Source organism: Lynx canadensis, chromosome B1, assembly GCF_007474595.2.
Source record: "Lynx canadensis isolate LIC74 chromosome B1, mLynCan4.pri.v2, whole genome shotgun sequence".
Classification (NCBI taxonomy): Eukaryota; Metazoa; Chordata; class Mammalia; order Carnivora; family Felidae; genus Lynx; species Lynx canadensis.
The window spans coordinates 73,906,383-73,920,916 of record NC_044306.2 but is presented as its reverse complement, the minus strand read 5'-3'; the positions used below and the strand labels follow the sequence as shown (position 1 = coordinate 73,920,916).

At 44.7% G+C, this 14,534-nt stretch overlaps 1 protein-coding gene across 1 annotated transcript; it reads right to left on the bottom strand.

Annotated features, from left to right (window-relative positions):
• Positions 1 to 5,092: 5,092 nt before the first annotated feature.
• SFRP2 (secreted frizzled related protein 2) lies at positions 5,093 to 13,680 on the bottom strand. Its single transcript, XM_030312883.1, has 3 exons — positions 12,802 to 13,680; positions 10,304 to 10,384; positions 5,093 to 6,249 (listed from the first exon to the last, which is right to left on the bottom strand). Exons 1-3 carry the CDS (start codon positions 13,298 to 13,300, stop codon positions 5,945 to 5,947), a joined length of 885 nt encoding a protein of 294 aa, XP_030168743.1. The 5' UTR covers positions 13,301 to 13,680; the 3' UTR covers positions 5,093 to 5,944.
• Positions 13,681 to 14,534: the final 854 nt, after the last annotated feature.

Here is a 14,534-nt window from a genome sequence, read left to right as displayed (position 1 = left end):
CCGACTTCAGCCAGGTCACGATCTCGCGGTCCGTGAGTTCGAGCCCCGCGTCGGGCTCTGGGCTGATGGCTCAGAGCCTGGAGCCTGCTTCCGATTCTGTGTCTCCCTCTCTCTCTGCCCCTCCCCCGTTCGTGCTCTGTCTCTCTCTGTCCCAAAAATAAATAAACGTTGAAAAAAAAAAAAAAAAACAAACAAACCTGTGTCAATTCGTCTTTAAATGTTTGGTAGAATTCTCCAGTGAAAGTTTCTAGGTTTGGACATTTTTATTTTACTATTATTGTTTTTTAATTTTTTTTTTTCAACGTTTATTTATTTTTGGGACAGAGAGAGACAGCATGAACGGGGGAGGGGCAGAGAGAGAGGGAGACACAGAATCTGAAACAGGCTCCAGGCTCCGAGCCATCAGCCCAGAGCCTGATGCGGGGCTCGAACTCACGGACCGCGAGATCGTGACCTGGCTGAAGTCGGACGCTTAACCGACTGCGCCACCCAGGCGCCCCTATTATTGTTTTTTAAAGTTTAATTATTTATCTTGAGAGAGACAGAGAGCACAAGCAGGGGAGGGGCAGAGAGAGAGGGAGAGAGAGAGTATCCCAAGCAGAATCTGCACTGCCAGTGTGGAGCCCAACAAGGGGCTCAAACCCACAAACTGTGAGGTCATGACCTGAGTCGAAATCAAGAGTCAGATAGCTTAACTGACTGAGCCACCCAGGCATCCCTTGATTTTACTGTTATTTTAATGTGAACTTATTTGTGCCCTGAAGAACAAATGGGACTCAGAAAGACTGTGTCCAGGAAGGTCTGGAGAAATTTGGGTCTCAGTATTGTCTGTCACATGTATGTGTCACATTAGACTGTGAGCTTCTTCAGAGTGCCCATTGTGTGTTGGTCATCATTGGAACCTCAGCACCTAAGAGAGCGCCTGGCACAGAGTAGGTTGCTCAGTGTGAGATTGTTGAATAATTGAATGAATTCTCCGCTCTAGGGTTGCTGCAGACTCGAAGCTTGGTGTTGTTGGAGAAGCCCAGTGAGGAGAGGGTTTGAGTCTTTCTTTGGAGGTGGAAAAATCTTTTGGAAGAAAGGAGGGGCTGATGGTATTTATGGCTCCATTTCTTCCTCCCATCTGCCTGAGCTGCTACCACTCAGGCTCTGACCGCCCATACCAACTAGAGCAACCCATTGTGCCCAAGAACCTGAAAAGCATGGTGAGCTGGTGGAACAGAGGAGCATGTAGGGGTTAGGACTAGGACTGGCTGCAGACTGGTGCTCCTTCCTGCTGTGGATATGTCCTTATACAGAAACAAGGTCTGAGAATTATACCTCAAAACTGAGGATGGACAGATGAAAATGTATTGAGCTTAGGCATAGTTTATAGAGTAGTCGCTCTTTATTATTTTAGAGTTGAATGGTCTCAGGTTTGCAGAAAATAATTATATTGCCTAGGTCTCTCTGAATTTCAAAAGCTACCCCAAGGTGTTTTCCACTTGTACTGTAGTTTCTAGTTGGCCAAGTGGTTTGTTTCGATATCCATTAAATTATACAGTTTTAGAAGATTTTCTGACAGAGCTACATTTGTGTGTAGGTGCACATGAGAGCACATGCAGGCGGGAGTGAATGAATAGGTTTTTAGGTGTACTTCTACTGGGGACCAAGTTATTAAGTTCTAGTACTTTGCTCATTTCATAGCATAGCAGAATGCCTGGATTGTTAAATAAATGATTGTTATTACTCTGTACTGGGACATCTTGTGGCATTTAAGTCCTTTGATTTGTTCTTCTAGCACTGTGTGTATGGGCTGCTACCTTTAGTAATTGAAATTTTTTTTGTAGCACTCACCTATCTGCCTCACATTCTGGACAATCATGGACTGCTTCAAAAAATTTTTATTATGTTGAATTGCTATTCGTTTCTGGGCTAAATGTTGATCCATTGTTTTGTAATTTGAGAATTTTGGCATTTTATGGATTATAAAAGCAATGGACCTTATGCTAGGTTACTGGTAGTGTCGAGAACAGTACCTTCAGCATGATAATTGCACAATAGTGTAGTTGATTGGCCAGTGTGTAAAACTGATTATAAATACTGAATTTTAAGGCTCTCTCCTAATAGAAGATATTCTGGTGCAACTCACTGAAAGTTCTTTCCTTGAAAGCATCTTTACCCTGATCCTAAGCTCAACCTGAACCAAACATTCTGTTTTGTACCTGAGTTAACCACTCTGTCCTCTGTGCCATCCCTGGGCATGTGCACATCTCCCTCTTAACACAGAGTATTGGAGTTATTTGTTTACATGCTTCTTCCCCTTATTGGATTGTTAGCTCCCTTTGGGTAGGACCCATCTCTATCTCTGGTGCCTAATCCAATTCCTAATTCAAAATATAAGCTGAAGGAGGGCTGAATCACTGTATTCACCACATGGAACACTGCCTGGATGCAGGAAAGCATTCACTATATTGCTGAATGAATACATTAATGGTGACAGTTCGTGTTCAGTGAATCTTTGATGAGTTAATGAATTAGTTTGTTGTTATGCACTGTGTTTCATGGGCAAAAATCATAATCATAATCCAGTTGTAGTAACTGCATGAGGGATACATATGCCTGGATTTGGTTTTCAAGGTGACCCTCTTCCCTCATCAAGAACATTGAAAACCTGATGGTAAATAAGAGTTGGAAGGTAAAAAATCCAGTCAAATTATCATTTGATGACAGAATTTGCAATGAGGAATGGAGGGTGCTCTTAGATAGCATGGATTCTTTCTAACCCTATGAATTTCAGTACATCAATTTGTGCATGTGGATAGAAACTTTGTCCTTCATGCACTTAGGAAATGCTCCTCAAAATACTTCTATAGATTTGCTCAACTCATTTCTCAAGTTATTTAGAAAAGGGAAGAGGAATTGCATGCATAGTAGATACATAGTTTTCCTATTTTTTAACTTTTTGTTTCAGCTGATCTCCTACTTGTGACATTTTAGCAGTTTACTGATAGATCATGGATCATCTTAGGAAGCACAGAAATTCAGTGTCTTCTGATTACTTGCTTTCTTTTTCCAATAGTGGATGGACATTCATGTTTTCATATGCCAACGAAAGAAATCTGATACTTGGAAAATTAAGAATACAATCATGATTATTTCAAGAATAATAATGATAAACATGTATTTCATATATATTTGAACCATCATGCAAAACAAAATGAAAAATCAAACCAAAACCTACGTGCTCTGCCTAAGCATGTCTCATTGGCTCATAGCTTCATGGAAGATGGGAACAGGCGTTGGAAAGGCCATAGAGAGGCACGTATGGCAGAATGCAGACATTGGAGTGATGCCTGAGCTGCTGATGCCTCAAAATATGACTGAAAGAAGCCATGTCTGGCATTCACTTGCTCTTCAGAGCTGAGGCTTTTGATTCCTGTTATATAGGAAGGGGCTTTTGACTTAACTGGAGAGGGAGCATTCAGGTAGATCAGTTTTTTCCAAATTATTTCTTTCCATTAGTTTTTGATGCATTGTACATATTTCCCCCTTCTAATCCCTAATTCCTTGGTTTACTGTTTCCATTCTTTTGTCTTTTATCTTCTCTTTCTCTTTTTTTGCTTTTTACAGGGTCCGTGGTCTTCTGTTCCAAATGCTTAAAATGAGTGTTAGCCTTGATCCGTGAGCATCTCCCTTCAGGTCCAGTCCAGAGGTGCCTTGTAGGAAGAGAGGGTTGTATCTCGAGTTTGTGGAATCAGATGAGAAGCAGTCACGTGGCAACTTGGAGGAAATGGAAGGGATTGTAGGAATCCTGTAGCCGAGGTAGTGGGCTGTATTGACTTTTGGTGCCAAAAGAGCTTTAAGTACTGTAGAGAGGTCATGGATGTATGTTCAGGACACTTTTAAAGTAAATCAGTAAAATGTTATCAGTGAAGGCTTCACATGAATGCCGGTAAAAAATTCAGATTTGATGGGGATACTGTTACTCTTACATATTAACTGTAATTATACTGCATATAACTGGTGAGTTATAAATATATAATCATAACTGTGGTTATTTCTTTTGTGTCCGTCCCTTATACAAGCTCCATAAGAACCAAGATTAATGCATGTACCCCAGCACTTAGAATAGGGCAAGTCACGTGGCAGATTCCCAATAATTATTTGCTAAATACATGAGTGCCACCATGTTTCTATATTTCAGTCCTAGCTGGAGTAGACATAATTTGTCATCCGAAGGCCCTGAGTTTCAGCCCTGGCTCTGTCTCTTATGAGCTGTGCCATCTAACTCCTCTGAGCCATAGTGTCTTCATTTAATAGAATTTCTGTGGAGGTTTCCAAATAAAATAATGAAGCATTTGCATGGACATTTTGTGGATGGATGTCTATCTGTCCTCTCACTAGCCCCTGCCTTTCAGTGGATATTCCTCAAATCATGGCTCTTTATCTAAAGGGTTAAAGTTTAAGTGGAGAAGCTAACATTTTTTGAAATGTTTTTCTTTTTTTTGATGTTTATTTCTTGAGAAAGAGAACGAAAGGGGGAGAGAGAGAGAGAGAGAGAGAGAAAGGAGGGAGACCCAGCAGGGGAGGAGCAGAGAGAGAGGGAGACACAGAATCTGAAGCAGGCTTCAGGCTCTGAACTGTCGGCACAGAGCCCGACGTGGGGCTCGAACTTGTGAACTGCGACGTCATGACCTGAGCCGAAGTCGGATGCTCAACAGACTGAGCCACCCAGGCATCCCGCAATGGTTATTTTCATTATGAAAATCTCGGGAAAGGGAAAGCACAACTTCAAGCTCATGAACCTTAGTTTTAAAGTAGGATTACCATATAGCTACAGCTGAACTGCTGAGAAGGGACAAAAAGAGGAAAGTCCTTTGTAAAGCCTGCAAATCTCTGCCTCCCCACTGGGCCTGCAGTGGTAAAAATCTGTGTGAGATGTGGGGCACAAGGCCCAGGTGGTGTAGGGGAGAGACACTTTCCTGAGTCACCTGAGAAACAAGACATTTTAAACTGTGGGAGGGCTGGGCCTCAGGAGAGGGGAAGTGACCACTCTGTATGTCACCCTTTCCATTTCCTTCCATTTAGAAGAAAAGACAGAAAACAAGCAGTAGGTAAAACAGGATGTAAAGTTTATATACAAGAATATAATGTTTATCTGAAATATTTACAGTGTTGGTTAAAGCAATATTTTTACAACTTTTTAAGGTCAACTACTATGTATATTACAGGTAAGCTACAATGGTTGAATTTGCAAAATTAAGTAAAAAATGTTTTAAACAAAGCTTAAAGTACTCAGGTCAATTATGAAATCTGTCTGTTTGCCCTTTATTTGAAGAACTCGTGCTGTGATGGTTAATGTGCTCTTTATAAATGGAAGTACTCTACCTGGAAATGTAATAACATGCTACTGCTGTAAGTTCCCAATGAGGTTGTGAAATGACAAGTGAATTTTAAGACTTAGGCTCTGAGTCTCAGGCTGGAGCCGAGACATGTTGAGATAACAGCCAGCTTTATCTCAACGAGGTTTGTGACCCACAACAGTTTGGGCCACATTGAAAAATGAAGCTATTTGCACGTTATGGCAACCTTAGCAGAAAGTGAAAAACAGCTGACCCAAACCAAACAGAAAACCAAAAATATCAGACCCAAGTCACGGTTGTAGCTATTCAACACTAAAGCGAGCTATTTAAAAACTTCATAAAAATATTCATGATTTTATTAGTTTAAACATTTCTACATGATCTGGGTGGGGTTTTCCTTTATGTGAAAACAGCTACCCCTTCCCGAGGCCTCCTAAGGCCTTATAACTCAGGAGATGCTGGGGGTGCAAACGTGCAAAAGGCGAGGGAAGCCGCTCCAGGCGGGGGCTGGAGCTGCAAGAGCCTGTGCTTGGGGAATGAGAGCTGAGGACCCAGAGCGGAGATGGTCAGCCTAGCCCTGGAGCTGGCCTGGGGGCAAACTAGCACTGCAGCTTGCGGATGCTGCGGGAGATGCGCTTGAACTCTCTCTGCCCCTTCTGCCACCGCTTCACTGAGGTGATCACCAGCTCCCCACCCAGCTTCTGTCCCATGACCAGATAGGGCGCGTTGATGTCATTCATCTCCTCGCAGGTGCACTGCAAGCTGTCTTTGAGCCACAGCACCGACTTCTTCAGGTCCCTTTCAGACACACCATTCAGCTTGTAAATGGTCTTGCTCTTGGTCTCCAGGATGATTTTGGTATCTCTGTTGATGTAGGTTATCTCCTTCACTTTTATTTTCAGTGCTACGAAGACGGGAGGAGACAGAATCACACTGGTTGTAATAAGGGAATAAAGTATAGAGTGGGGGCTTTCCTCACCCCGTTCCACTGCATATTTGTTGACTTGGCCTGGGGGAGGGAAGAAGAGCTTCCTGCAACTAATGAGACTGTCAGGGGCTGAGGTGTGGGGGGCTGGGAGCTGGGGGCAGCAGGTGGCTTCATTTCTAAAGCCTCAAAGGGTTTGCCAGGCACTCTATTTCAAATCAGCCATCCTTTCAAAATTCTCTTAGCGGGACTCAATTAATTAACTTCTCTTCCTCACCCTTGTGTTCTTGTGTTTGTATGTAGGTTGCATGTGGTTCGTGCTTTCCTCAACAAATGACTTCCCCTATTGGAAACTTCAGCATGAAAAGAAATGCCTGAGTCTTAGGTGAAACGTGATCCTTCTGTGGCCATAAACTTTAAACTCAATTTATTACGTTGGAGAGGTTTTTGGACAAACCTGTAAGGAAATTATATCACACAATCATTGTTTTCTAAAGAACAGACTACAGGGAAGGAGAATTGATCTTACAGCTGCATTTGATTTGGTAAAGCAACTAAGAGAAAAAATATCCAAGACTCTAAGACCACAACATGTTTAGCTGTAAAAGTGCTTTTCTGAAGATCTCACTCTCATCTGCTATCTTTTGCTTGTCCAAGGCCGAGGCATTTGCAGATCATATATGTACCGTTTCCAAAGTGGATATGTGGACTCACTAGAATGCTAAGACCAAAAGTAAATGGTTTACTATAAAAGACACGTTTTACAGTCATGAACAATCTGGTTTGGGAAAGAAAACCCTACAAACATACATGCTGGAATTAAATTTCAAGACTCCATGAAGGCAGGGAAAGGGTAAAATTTTAAGGTTGGAAAGGATCATCCAGTTAAAATCTCTTATTGACACACAAAGAACCTGAAATCCAGAGAAGTTAGTGATTTACACAAGGTGACCCACTTAGGTTGTGTCCTGGCTGAGTCCAGTTCTCGGAACCATGGTCCCCAAACCCCCTTCTTTAATACCACTGTGATTTCTTAAGGCAGCATCAAATTTCTGGTCCAGGTTACAGCATTAACATCCCCAACTATAATGTGTCCTAAGACTGTTAATGACACTGATTAAGTGTTCCATATAGATGATGTGCCAGTGACACTTCCTGATTTTGATGGAGTTCAGTATATTATTAGTAACAGAGGAAGAGGTGTGTGTGTGTGTGTGTGTGTGTGTGTGTGTCTATAACTACTTTGGGGATCTCTCTCTCCCTCCCTCTCTCTCTGTTTCAGAAAGGGAATTTGAGTAACCATGGCTTTTCCAGCCCACCAGGAAATGACTGAAACTTAACCAGATAAATCAAAGATGCTGTGATTTGGCCAATCATTATTTTGTCTGATGTACATCTGAACCATAGTACTGAGTTCTCAGGGTTTATAAGACTTACGTCATGGAACAAGTCACATGAAAAGATCACACGTTCCTGTGGCCTCTGCATAAGGGGTTGGGGGTGGGAAAGATGCATGGTGGGAGAAGTGATTATATGTTGCCTGGAAGTTTGTCTATAGCACAGATAGAGCATGTGTGATAGAGCACCTGGTCAAAGTAAACATTCTTGATCTCTAAATATCAGAAAACCATTACTTTTAACCAGGAGGAAGATTTATTACTCATCTTTTTCTAGCTATAAAATAATCAACATCGCAGAAGCTTACCATGGGACCAGGCATTTCCTCCCTGAATTTTCAGCTGGGACCAAATATAGGGAATCAAAGCCCCAAAATAACTTTTTCTGCCCTGGAAGATGCGAATGGGGATGCAGGAAGTGGTAGGAGGCAGAGGTAATGATATTGTCTGATCCAACAATAGGTTGTATGCATGGGCAGGCAGTTCTGGGCTAGGAGGCATTCTGTATTTTCCCTGTACTTCAGGAGTGCAGTGGGGAAAGAGTGCAATGCTTTTGTGGATGATTTAAGTTAAATAAATCAGATTTCTACCCTTGTTCCTTCTACCCTTCCATCACTTTCCAAAGTACAGAGGCAATATGGAATACTGCTTATAACACTTCCTATAATTCACGGTTCATTATCTCTTTAGAGACCAAATTAATGTGGGAAAATAGAAAACAAAGCTGTGAGGTAATATGTGTGTGTGATACCTTACATGCAGGGATATCCATGTTGTTTTGAAAGGTTTTCTCCTCTAAGGAGAGAGAAAACTAGGACATACCTTCCCCCCCCACCCCCCAACACACACTCTCACACACACTTTTTCTGGGGGAGGGGCTAGGTCTTGATACAGCATCCTTAGGAAGGGGGTCTTCTGTGAGGGAAGCCATAAAGCAAGCATTAATATGTGTGTGTGTGTATGTGCACATGCCTACCTTTCAATCATTTTAGAGCCCCGTGATATAACTAGCTTTTTCATGGAAAGTCAGGAGAGAGATCTGTATTAAATCTAATGCAAAGGACATAAGTTGCCAGAAGAAAATGACATTTTATAAACATTTTAATGTAAATTTTGTTAAAATTATGTTTCTTTTTTGCCTTTAATCAAATCTTTTTATCATGGAAGCTCAGCAATGTGTTTAGTAAGGCTCTAGAGATCTGAGACCACTGCTACCCGCATGCCTGCCTGCCCTCTACTACTTAGAGTTGTATATATTTAAATATAGACATACGAAACCCTATCATCGCTTTTGTGGTTCTTGCTGAGGGGACAGACTGGTTGGGACTCAGGGTCGCCTCCTTTCTTTTTTTCTTCCTTGGCAGTGTGAAGTTTTTCCTAAAGCTGTGGCTGATCTGGGATCAGCTAAGGTTAAACCCAGGACACTTCTGGAAGAGACTGGAATGGTAAGGAACAGGGACTGGACTGTTTCCAGAGTTTCAGGGACCTGGACAGGTCTGAGATTGCTGGGATGGCAAGTTGTAAGGAGAGAGTGGGAAGGTAGCTCCCAAAAGTGGGTGGTGAAGTAATTTCTCTCAGTTTCAAGGACTTTGTTGAGTATATAGAAATGTTAATACAGATCAGTTAGAATCCATTACTGTTTGATAGAGCAGGGATTATATCTGCTCGCCGGTGAGTTCGGCGCCTTCTGCCTGAACAAATACTTTTCAGGGATACCAGCCTCTCAAACACATCAAAAGGTGTCTCCTCTTGGAATAGGATGAAAACATGAATGTCCCAGGGAATGTCTGGGTGACGTTCATGGCCATTTCTGACTCCAAAGTTAGCACTGATTTCTGGGTCTAGCTGGGCTTGGCCCTTACCTCAGAGCCCTGAGGACAGTGGATAGGTGGTGATGAAGCTCTGTGTGGACAGTGTTCATCCCTCTTTTCTCATACAATACTCTCCTAAGGGTGGTGACCCACCCTCTGTGAATCTGGGTAACATATCACACACATTATTATCTCCAAGCACTATGTCATCATGGCACCTTTCATATATTTTGCCAAAGTAAATTCCTAATCTTTGTTTTTTCTTCTTTTTAAATTTAAGGAACTCCTCCCCCCAAATTATTAGCCTATACCATGGACATAGTCACTAGTGATAGAATGCAGAGGAGCAAAGAATTATGGGCTATGAATAAGGTAAAAATATTTCTATTTGATGCTGGAACAAACTTTTATATCTAGCTAACTTAATGCCTTCAGTCTGTTTTTGCTGGGGCTAATATTTACATGCTTTAATTCCTGGCACACATACCTAGTGAGTGAAAGAACATGGCCCAAGATCATGCTTCTTGGCAAGAAAAAGCCAAAGTGAAATGAAAAATGTGCCATTCAAAAGTCCTAATTTGAATAATTCTCAGTATTTGACTGAGACAGAACAATGAGTCTCACCTAAAAAGATACAACTCAGGCAAGATAGTTACAGAGGGAGAAAACCGGGATAGAGCAAGTTAGATGACTTTGGGAAAGATCAGCTATGATAGTATTTTACCCAAGTCTTATCCAATAACATCTTAATGATTTGTACCTGTAAGTTGTACTGGCAAATAAAGCTTTTGTATGCGAAATCTTTGTTGTTGGTATATTACTTACCAAAATCATTTTTACAAAGAGTTTCCATTATGTCGTTGTCATCCTCATTTTTATTTTTGCAGGCTTCACATACCTTTGGAGCTAGAAATGTGAAAAGTTAGTAAGTTTGCTTAAAAGGGAACAGCAGGTGGCGTTTGTAAACAACTCAAAGGGGCTTATCCAGGCCACAGTAGCAATTGTTCTGTAAGACCCCAGCTTCTGCCTCTTTGAAAAAGGATCACTCATACCCAGGAAAGTCTTCTGTGACTCCTGCTTTCTCATGGGCAAAACAAGAACGCCTATAGTTGTGTTTGAGAAATGACAGGTCAACCCCCCTCCCTGCAAAAAGGGTGTTGCGGGCACAGTGGACAGTTAACTGGGATGGGTTTTGGCTTTTTAGCTCTTCCTCCTCACTCCTGAGACAGATTCTGTCTCTGAAATTCAAAGTTGTTCCCAAAGCTTCTCTGAGGACAAAGCACCAGAAGAAACCTGGAGGGGTTTTGGAAAATTGGTTACCACAAAACATAGCCAAAAGATTGTCTTTTTCGGCTGCAGGACACCAGTGTGGCTCAGCCTCTGCTGGGCTCTTCAGCAGAGTTGCGTCTCAGGAAGGCCACTTCAGGATACTTTCAAGTCTGGACAGGGAGAGGTGGCTAGTGTTGCAGGGGTTACATACCGGTTCTTCCCACCTTGAAACACGCCTCGGTAATTACAATAGCCTGCTCTAACCGCTTCTGTATCACCCTTGTGCTTTTTGTCAAGTCTGTGGTTGAATTAAGCTGCTTTTATTTCATGGTTATCTTCCTTCCTGTGCGGGTTCTTCTTGCCCCTCTTTCTCCATTTCAAACTGTCAGAAACAAACAACCCCCCACCCCCTTAAAAACCCCAAACCAAAACACAACCAACCAAGCAAAAAACCTAAAGCTTTTCCTGAAGTGAATCATAATTGAAGCTAACTGTCTCTGGGGGTCTGACCAAATGTAGGAATATGCACTAGCACGATGATCAGAGAGCCTGCTGGTGGGGGTGGGGGTGGGGGTGGGGGGGAGAGAAAACATACTGTTCCCTTTCTTGCATTTGTAATTGTGCTAGTGCTGTGTTCAAAATTTAGGAGAAGTTTGATTTGCATTCATATGAAATTGAATTTTCACAGAAAAAAACTTTATGTGACTCAAGATATCAGAGATATGTATCAAATTAGAAAAATTGCAGAGCATGTTTTGAAGACCATAAACTTTTATTCTGAAGGGGGGAAGGCGATTTGGAGAAATGTACTTTATAATGTTGGTGCTGGTGGTGGAAAGAAATAAAAACAAAAGTCACACACATAAAACTGTCCTTAATTCCCCTCACTCAAACAAAATGAAACATTTCCAATTAGGAGCTCTAGGAATGTATATAAAATGTTACTAACCTGTATTGGTTGGTCTGTGGTATATGTTGGACAAATGTTTGAAATATGCCAAACATTTGCAATAAATTAGAAATCTAACCAATAAGATGATTGCAAACTGGAGGTGCCTGCCAGAAAAGATTGCTGAACAACTGTGCATTTTCTTTAACCAGTGATGGCTATAGGAAAACAATTAGAGATTGAAAAGTAGAGCCTGCTGGAGCCCTGCAAGGGATGAAGGAGCTCCCTTTCCATCCCCAGGGGACCTGAATCAGCTCAGACACATTGTGTATGTTTTTCTCTCAGGAAGAGTATCAAGAACCCATGAGGTTTTCACTGCTTTGATGGTTTTTGCACAGGAACTTCCCCCTCTGTTTTCTAGAAACCTGGGAAACTCTCTTTTGCATGATTTTCTCCAGTTAATTAAAACCACTCCTAAGATATAAGATGATTAGTGATAGAAAAATGCCTGGAGATGCCCTTTATGCCCTCTTCCTTAGATCACTGAGCAGTAAGTACAACCAGCGCTCAATTTCAACATGCTCCGCGAGCCAGTCCGGCTTTTATTTCCAAAACCTAAGTCGACAGAGAACAAAAAATACCTTAAATGACTATGCGTTTTGGCTATCGTGCCTGCACGAGAATGCTTCCCTGCCTAGAATCCTGCCCGGTGGTGAGAACGTGTTGCAGGAGGCTGAGCAAGGAGCCTCTGGCCAGGGTGCTCACTACTAACTCCTCAGCACAGCACCACTTCTAATGATCTCAAAAGTGCGACCTCCTTTAAAATTAACTGTGCATCTCTAAGGGGGAAAAATGCCTTTCAGTCCTTCGCTTTTTCTTTTTTCTTTCTTTCTTTTCTTTTGCTTTTTTTTTTTTTTTTAAACTGTCTCTAAGAGCAACTGGTGTAACTCAGAAGGGAATGAGAGACTTGGGTGTGTGTGTGTGTGTGGTGTCTCAAATTTGTCACGAGGACAAACTACAGCAAGAAGAACGTTTGCCTCACCTGGGACTGGTACCCCTCGCGGGGACACATCGGGATGTGGGTTGTGGGCCTCGAGATCCCCACGGAAAGCCTTAGTGGAGCTGGGTGGGGGCAAGAAGCGGGGAATATGGGGGAAAGGCTTACCTTCCTCGGTGGCCGGCAGGAGGTGGTCGCTGCTCGCGAGGGGGATGCAGAGGTCGTTGTCCTGGGGGAAACGGTCGCACTCGAGCATGTCTGGCCAGGGGAAGCCGAAGGCGGACATGACTGGAGCGCAGCGGTCCTTCACCTGCACGCAGAGAGAGTGGCACGGTTGGATGGTTTCGTCCAGGTCATCGAGGCAGACCGGGGCGAAGAGCGAGCACAGGAACTTCTTGGTGTCTGGGTGGCACTGCTTCATGACCAGCGGGATCCAGGCGCCCGCCTGCTCCAGCACCTCCTTCATGGTCTCGTGGCCCAGCAGGTTGGGCAGCCGCATGTTCTGGTACTCTATGCCGTGGCACAGCTGCAGGTTGGCCGGGATGGGCTTGCAGTTGCTGCGCTTGTAGGAGAAGTCGGGCTGGCCGAAGAAGAGCCCGCGCGCGGAGCCCAAGCAGCAGTGCGAGGCGAGGACGAGCAGCAGCAGCGAGCCAGGGCCCTGCGGCATCGTGGGCGCGCGACCCCCGGGGGGCGGAGAGCGGAGCCGGGGAAGCGGGAGGCAGCCGGGGCGGAGTTCGTCCCGGCTCGCTCGCTCTGCTCTGGGCGGTTCGGGGGGCCTGGAAAGCGGGCGGCCGAGACGCCGGGCGCCGGGAGGACTGTGCGGGCGAGAAGCTCTCCACTCAGCTTCGCGCTGCAAGCCCGAGCTCAGCTCCGGGGGGCTCCGACCCGGGGGAGCAGAGTGAGCCACTGCTGGGGCCCAGCCAGAGTTTTCTTGGCCTTTTTTATGCAAATCTGGAGGTGGGGAGGGGGGAAGAAAGGGAGGAGCCAGTGCAGAGTAATCCGAGGAGGGTTGGTCACTACTCTCTAGGTCTTGTTTTCCGTTGAGAATGCCCCTCACGCGCTCCCTGGAAGGAAATTCTGCCCCCCTCCCCGGCTCCCCGCCCAGTTTAGATGCTGCTGATCGCGTGCTCAAGGGTTGCTTTAAACAACAAACAAATAGACAAGCCTGGCAGCTGCGCCCCCCCTCCGCCCCCCCCCCCCCGCCCCGAGAGTGCGGAGCACGGTTTGCGGGAGATGGGGGAACGCTGGGGACGCGATGGGCGGCCTCGCCACCGGGTCCCGGGGGAAACGCGCTCCGCCCCCTGCGAGGCCCCGGTCGGGGGTTGTTTGACCCCAGCCTGAAATTTCTGCTGGGACCCCGGAGCTGTGCGGCAGAACTGCATCCCTCTGAGCCGAGAGCTCAGGCTCTTTGTGCTTTCTTCGGCTCGCGCCCGGGACCTGTCGGCCCCAGGCCGCCTAGGCGAGCTTGGTTTCCTCTCCAGTCTGCAGCCACAGTTCGCAGCGTGGCCCATAACTATACCGTGTGCTGCCCCCTGCCCTTTTAAAAATCAGAATTACGAATAAAGTCGAGTGAGCAAAACTTTTACATGGAAAAGGGACTAAAACGTTGGGGTGGTTGTGTTGTTGGAATACGTCTAGATTTTGCCGTTGGGGAAATGCCTTTGCAGAATCTCGTCAGGCCCACACAAGACTGCCCACCATTTCCCGGTTTTGGATAAAAGACCTGCCCTCCCCCCGCTCCTTAAATGAAAGGGATGACTCAACGCTCGAAGGTAGCGCGGGCCTTAACACACACCGGCTCTCGCGGCGCGGCGCTCAGGAGCGCGGAACGGAGTTTAGGCCCCGTTCCTAAAGGCTAGTGCCAGGCCCATAGGACTGGCAGAGAATGTGCCAGGTGGACA